General features: G+C 49.3%; 1 protein-coding gene across 1 annotated transcript in view; it reads right to left on the bottom strand.

Moving 5' to 3' along the window:
• Nucleotides 1-2,063: 2,063 nt before the first annotated feature.
• The window catches only part of BANP (BTG3 associated nuclear protein), a 130,128-nt gene continuing 124,583 nt past the window's right edge, over nt 2,064-7,608 (bottom strand). The window contains exons 12-13 of the mRNA XM_090259613.1: nt 5,956-6,099; nt 2,064-2,685 (exon numbers count right to left, since the gene is read on the bottom strand). Of these exons, the coding sequence (XP_090115739.1) occupies nt 2,614-2,685; nt 5,956-6,099 (216 nt within the window). The 3' untranslated portion in view covers nt 2,064-2,613. The remainder of the gene's footprint in view (nt 2,686-5,955; nt 6,100-7,608) is intronic.

The following is a 7,608-nucleotide window of genomic DNA, read 5'->3' as shown; positions in this document are numbered from 1 at the left end:
TTTCACATCTTAAAATTGTACAGTATCTTGATACTTTTTTCCAGGGCAATAAAAGAGGGCTTTAAAACAGTTTAACTCCTTTCCAGGCCCTCCCAGCTTAGAGGGTAATGTTTTCCGATATTTTGTTTTTGACAGCTTCACTGAGACAGTTTCATACAGAGCCCTGAGACATATCTGTGTCTTTACTGTCCTACTTGTTCACCACTCCTTCCTTAGAACCTCTTTCGGGAATCCACGTTTCTCCTCTTGCAGAAAAATCCTTACAACTTCTTTTTGAGAAATCATCTGCAGGTAACACCCTCATTTTTTGTTTATTCATGTTTTTTAAAATGTTGCCCAATTTTTAATAACTTTGAGATATATGGTAATTTACATACCAAAAATTTCATCCTTTGTAGTGTGCAATTCAATGACTTTTAGTTAATTTACAATTGTACCAACATTACCAAAACATCTTCATCATCTCAAAAAGAAATCCCGTATCCCCATTTCTCCCTCCCCCCAGCTCCCGGCAACCACTAATCTGCTCTCTTTCTCCATAGATTTGCCTATTGTAAACATTTCATATAAATAGGATCATATAATAAGTAGCCTATTGTATCTGGCTCCTTTGACTCAGAATGGTGTCCTTAAGGTTCATCGATGCTATAACAAGTGCCAGGGCTTTCTCTCTTCTTATGGCTGAATAATATTCCATTGTATGAATGGGCGACATTTTGTCTATCCATTCATCTTTTGACGGGCACCTGGTTCTTTCCATTTTTTGGCCATTGTGAATAGTGCTGCTATGCTATGAATATTTATGTACAAGTTTACATGTGGATATACAGTTTCAATTTTCTTAACTATAAACCTAGGAGTGGAACCGCTGGGTCAAATGATGATTGTCACCGGCATTCTTGAACTACAAACCCAATTCCGTGTAGAGCATTTTTTTCTCTCAATGCCTCATTGGTACTACCCTCTGCTTCTAATGTCCAGTGGTTGTTGAAAAGTCTGCTGTGATTCTTTCATTCCATTGTCAGTGGTCTGGCCTTTCTCTCAGGCAGCTTTCAGAATTATTTTGATCTTTAATGTCCAGGCATGTGTGTCCAGGCATGCATTTATTTTTATTTCTACTTGGGATCTGTTCCTCTTCTCAAATCCTTTAAATGTCATCTTTTTTCTGTTGTCTCCACTCTCCCCATCTGGGATTCCAGACACATGTTAATTAAACCTTCTCTTTCCAGTATTATGACTGGGTTTTTTTTCCATTTCCATCTCCTGGAGAACGACCTCTCTCAGGTGACTGTCCAGGCAGGTCCAGAGCCCTCTTTTCATGATGCCCATCAATGGAGGATGAATGGAGGCATGGAATGTAGATGTGCTGTTCCACTGTAGGGAGCTGTCCCCCCTTCACCCCTCAGCACGCCCTGGTGTGAACTACCCAGCCCAGGAACCCTCATGGGACAGAATGGGAAGAGGCATGACTGTTTGGAATGGCAATTTTACATGCTTCCCAGAAAACGAATTGAGCAATCATAGTCTAAGTCAGTGAATACGATTTTGTTGTGGGAATTTCACAAACCCCACTAACATAACTGCTAAGATGGTGTGACAGAAGCAGACCCCACATGCTAGTCACGTGTAATGCAGACTACCTCTGCACTTATGTTTGGAACTGCTTCCTCTGCCCTTGATTTTTAACTTTAGCTGAGGAGGCAGGCTCCTCTGGACAAGACTTTCTCTAAGAAGCCCTGAAGCTATAACTTTCTGGAGTTGGAAAGGATCGGTGTCATTCAACAGCATGGGTTACTGGGGGACGCACCTACAATACTGAAGCAGACTCCCACTTCTGTGTCCAAGGGGATGCTCCATCAGGCAGCGCTCTCTGCATTTGGGGGAGCAGACACTCCAGGCCCATTACGTCGGATGATGGAAACAGTCAGAACCCTTCCTTTGCAAGAACCCCACAAGTACTGTCAGCACAACTAAAAGGGCTTATTGGGTGACCCCTGAGTACCCTCCAGGAGTGAGGCTGGCGGTAAACCATGTCTTAAAATGAAATAACATTAAAGCTGCTGTGGTCATAAATACATTTTATTTCATTAGAAATGCTTAATTACAGTGTTGAGAGCATTTCCCCCTAGAAAAGTAGGTAAGCAATATTTCCATCAAAATCGTTAGTTGTCTTTGCAAATCCCTATTTTCATTACACTGAACAGAGCACACAGCAAAAGGCTTCTGCTACTCTTTTTTTTTTTCAATTTTCTTTTTTGTTATAAACACCATAGCAAATTAAAAAAGGCTGTTTAAACAGAGAAAAATATTGTGGTTCTTGATTTTCTGCATGTACTTAATGCAATCCACACTGTGCTTCCCCACTCTTTCTCTAGATACCAACAGTGCGACTCAAACGAAAGGGGTCTTCTGGTGGGGGCAGTGGTTGTTGTTCTCATCCGTTTACTTGTTGGGACACTATCCCCTGTGGTCGAGGCTCAGGATGCACTCGAACCGAATGCGTGCAGTCACCTCCGTGCAAAGCCTGGAGACCTGGGAGGCTGGCTGAAGCCGGCGCTGAGAGCGGTGCGGCTCCATCTTGGGTCCTGTTGTGGTCGGGCGGCCTATCCTGCATCACTGGATCTGGATGGCTCCGTGCTCAAGCTGCATTTCAGGCTGCAGCGTGGGCTGCAGGGTCTCAGCCGTCTATAAGAGGGGAGAGAGGAGGGCTTTTCTATAAAAGTACCCACCAACTCGAGGCCAGGACACTCACTGGTCACAAACATCAGGGGTTTCCATGCACACAGCAAACACACAGCAGAGCTGGGAGGATCCGAATTTCTCCCCTGCCTTGAGCGATGACTCTCCTAGAACCTGACCCGCTTGGCAGCAGCTCTGCTGAACCCAGGCTGTGGTCTCTCCTTGTGGGGCCTTCTACTTGCCCAGGTCCCAACTGACCCTCCCACACAAGCCTCCCTAAAGCCTGAGGTGCTGATTTCCTATTCTCACCCACTGCTATCGCTAGGGAATACTCTTGAAATAGTTAACACTTCCTTAACCTAACCTATTTGCCTAAAATTTCAGTTACCGTTTTGCCTTCTCTTATAAAAACTGTTCCCCCCAAAAAACACTTCAGGGACAACTACCTCTCTCTCTTTAAAGACATAAGTTCTAAACAATGAGTTACAGATATTAAGTGCATTTTAAATGCATATTCACAGTTTTATGTATGTTAAAGGAAAAAAATACAATCTTGAAATAAGTCACCCATCATCCATCTTGACCATGCAGAATTGGACCCAACTGGAGATTTTGGCATTTTTAGGGTCCCCTAAGCCATCCGTCAAAGGTGATGTCACAAAGATTAGCCCCTCAGAGGTGCACTTCCTGACTTCCCTGGCAGGAAGTTTAGCTGGAGGGGCTTGGCATGGCCACCACAAAGAAAGAGGCAAGGAAAGCCACAGAAGCCAGAGGGCGGAAGTCCCTGGATATGGGGGCTGGCGCTGCAACCCCTGCTGCAGTGCAAGGCTGCACTTCTGAAGCACTGTACACACATCAAACGACATTTACACAGCGTTTCCTCAGAGCAGAGGCCTCCCACTGCCAGATGAAGCACTCAGCACAAGCGTCGTCGGCACAGTCTACAGAGCCCCCAGAGGGACTGGGCAAGAGCAACGAGAAAGGGATACCCTGTGACACAGGTGGGGGTGGGGCCTTCCCACAAGTGTCCGGACCAGGGAGAGTGTACTAGACAGTGCTGGTGGCTGCAGGCGGAGGGAGGGAGGAGCGAGGCCCCAGGCCAGGCAGTAAGCGCGCATCTCATTCTTTGCCCTATTGCTATTCCTCCTTATTAAATGGGTCTCAAGACCTGCCAGGTGTGAATCGAGACAAGGAACACTGACAGGAAGCCATGGTGGCAGGGGCTAAGACGGACACAGCTTTCCTCAGTTCTGGAATCTGCAGGCTGACCACAGCCCCCCATCCAGTCAGAGGACCCAGCACACAGCCTCAGGGCCTGGAGAACACACACCTGTGCCCTGCTGTGCCTGCCCAGCGGCAGGAAGTGAACTGCCTTTACACAGGGCCCTTCCACAACAATGTCGGGGTCAGACAAAAAGCTGGTCAGGAGAATTCAACTTCCCACATGCACACACCCTTCCCTGGCTCCAGCCCACGTCTCATCCTTTTCAGTTGGTCTCCAGAGTGGAAGGAGCCTCCGTGGTCCCTGCTGAGTGAAAGCCCAAGCCCCTCAGAGTGGGAAGCGCCTGCGCTGTGGGAGTGGCCAGATGGGTGGGAAGCACAGCTTCTTCAGGACACACCTTCCCAAACTCTGGGCCAACTGGGGCCTTGCTGTGAATCAGAAGAGTAAGAACTTAAGTTCTTACAGGACTGCTGAGTTCACCCAGCCAGCCACCTGGTCACCAGGGTCACCCTGGGCAAAGTACTTGGCTACAAGGAGCCCCGCTCCTCAGCACCCACCTTACGAGGCTGCAGGCAAACCCAATGAGAATTTCCTTTCCTCCAATGGCTATGGAGAGCACAGTCCAGAGCAGAGGGTGAGAGGGAAGGGGGACCACCTGGAAATTTGGGGCTTTTAATCTAAATGTCAAAGGCTGATGGCATCAAGATGCACAAGGCTCACCAGTGCTGGGCCGCAGAAAGGAGAGGGCAGTGGAATGAGTCAGAGGGCGGGGCAGGAGCCAGCCCCCAGCCCACTGCATCAGAACACCGACAGGGCCCTGTGGGCAGGGGGCTCTGAAGCTGCCACAGACGCATGGCCTTCCCCAGCACTCCCATGGTTGTTGTAAAAGCCCCTGCAACGCAGTGGCACTTGTCTTGAGCCCAGCAGTGAAGAGAGTGATTGACACCTACAGCCTACGAGGTGTGAGAGTTCAGGCGACCAGCACATGTGCCGTCCACAGCCCCAGTGGCCCGGTGCTTTGTTCCAGCAGACCTGCTGCCCTCTCAGTACCAATCCTATGGTTACCCTCGTGGAACAGGATACGCACTAACTTTAGAACTGGTTGTTCCTACCACAACCAACCAGACAGAACCCACTCATACTGTCAGGCTTCTGCCAGCTCTCCCTGCTGGTATGGGGTGATGGGGGCAGGCCTGGGTCCCCCACACCCAGGGGACTCTGAAGAGAGAGGTTACGATGCTCGCTCACCAAGCACACTCACCGTGGGGCAGCTCCATGAACACTTCAGATGTCTCAAGAAGCAACCCTCTCATCTGACATTTCAGAAAGTGTCCAAATGGAATGTGAACGCTGGAGCTCCCAGTGCTCCCAGGAGAGCACGGAAAAGGGGCAGTTTAGGAGATCCAGCCAAACCAGACTACGAGAGGCTTCAGTGGGAAGCTCCTCAATGCTCACGGTCAACGAGACATGCTGAGCAAGCACGCAACAAACACAGGTGAGCCTTACACACGTGGAGTCCCGACAAGGCTGGCAGACTGCCATGCCAGAAGCGTGGAGTGGGAAGCTGGAAACCTGGCCAAACAGTGCCCCCAGGACCAAGTGCAAGCACCACAGCGAGCCAGGCCAACCTGCACTTCCGCCCCAAGCAGAGGGCTGCTCAGAGGCAAGTGCCCCCTAAACCTACCCTTGGGAAAAGGGTAGAGGCTGAAGGCTGCCCCACACAGAGGAGCAGCAAGGTCTCAGGTCAACAGGGTCCCCTCAATTGCAAAGGAGAATTGAGTATAACTTAATTTTTGCCTCTGAATTTATAGACAAACCTTTGCATAAGACAAAATAGCTCAAGAATCAGTGTAAGACTGGCACCTAGGCCAGGATCTAACTTCTCACCAACACATTTTTAGGCACTTAAAAATATATAATTCCAAATGAGTGCCTATGTCCAAATTATGCATCTTTCAATGGTAATTACCTTCCTCCCAGAAGAACATCAGAACTAGAAATACCCAAGCTGTGTTCACACCTGCAGAAGATCCATGGACAGAGGCGGGACTCACCTGAGCTGTCGAAGTGTGGTCAGTCACTGGCGCCAACTGGACATACTGGACCTGGATATCGCTTCCCTGGAGAGGTGATCCATCCACCCCTGCAGCAGTAGGGTCCGAAGAGGCCACAGCTATCAACTGGGCCCCCTGCAGCACCTGAAGAGAGACAGCAGACACCATCAGCACCATCAAGGCACGAGAGCAAAAGTGAGTGCCAGGCATGCAGACTCTACCATGACCACGTGAACCAAGGATAACCCGGGGCTGCACTCCATGGTGTGGGGTCTATCTGTCTCGTGAATTATTCTGGAGTAACATTTGATCGGCAACTGTATGTGTGCGGTGTGAGCACATTTGAATGCATATGTATGCGATCAGGTTGTTCACTATACCTGCGAGGAACTTCCCTCAAACGTCCATATACTGGACATAAAGATGGCTTTTTAAACCTTATAGAAAAAAAGCAACCAACTCAAGTTTCTGAAGATTGAGTATGGGGACATGGGCAAAGGCACGCCTGAGAACACTGGGGTGGAGAGACGGGGGGACATGGAGCAGGAGGTGAAGCACTTGAAGACCTCCTGGGAATCATTGCTGTTCTGGGTTCACAAGCGGGGAGACATGGAGGGCAGCCAGGAGGGACAGGAGGGCAGCATGAACTCAACCTGTGGGCAAGATACATTCATCAGCTCTTCCAGGAGCCCCTGGAGCATTTGCACATCAAGGGAGATGAAGAATCCCCCCAAGAGTTGACCATTGATTTTAAAAGACCGCAGAAATATACGTGTGAGTTACAAAACTCAACGCTCCAGAGAGAGTCAAGCAGACTTCTGGATAAGGGGCGGTGGTCAGGAGAGAAGATGCTGATGAAGGACAGCAAGAGAACTCCCAGGGAGTGACACCAAGTTTCAGACAAATCAATGCATGTGCCTCTGTGACAACCAGAGACAGCAGCGCCCTGGACTATGCCTGGAAGTGGGGGCCAGGTGAGGCCCCTGGGGACAGGCTCTGGGTGACCCCACCACTCATGGGAACGACCATGTCCAGGCCCACTTCCCACCCAGCCCACTTGGTGCTCCAGCAGTCAGAAGGCAGGCTGGTGCCTTGCTATATGGAAGGCCAGGATGGGGAGGTCGGGGTGGGGAATCTGTATTCATGACAGTTGCCATAAGCTGTGAGAATTTTTACTTGGGTGTTGCATCCCACCCCGCCTTCAAATTATAAGCCCATGGTAACTACCTTCCAGGGTCACCTGCAGGCTTTCCACAGTGGGGCAATAGTGACCACACTTCCCGGCCAGCCCACTGCCTCCCCCAACAGCATCAGAGCTGAAGAAGAAGGTGCAGGTCCACAAAGAGAGGAGGGATTGCCCACTCTGGGAAAGGCAGCCTTGGAGTCCTTATGAAAATACAATCTGTGGCTTTAAAACAGCATTCTAGGTTTTGATAAGCAAGAATTCTAGTTCTTTAACAAGAAACCTATTAGTGGAAGAACAGATAAAATCAATTTTTAGAGTAAAAGATGGTAAAAAGTTCTCAGAAACCACTGGAGAACCTGGTTTCACATTCTAACACCCTCTGGCTATGCTGGAGGAACACAGCCCCCAATATGTGCATGTCCCCAGATCCTGTGGGTGTGTGTCCTGACATGGGCAGGGGCATTTTG

This window comes from Furipterus horrens, unplaced genomic scaffold, assembly GCF_987537825.1.
Source record: "Furipterus horrens unplaced genomic scaffold, mFurHor1.1.pri manual_scaffold_13, whole genome shotgun sequence".
NCBI classification, from domain to species: Eukaryota; Metazoa; Chordata; class Mammalia; order Chiroptera; family Furipteridae; genus Furipterus; species Furipterus horrens.
Note: the sequence above shows the minus strand (reverse complement) of the source record. Positions and strands in the feature narration are given on the sequence as shown.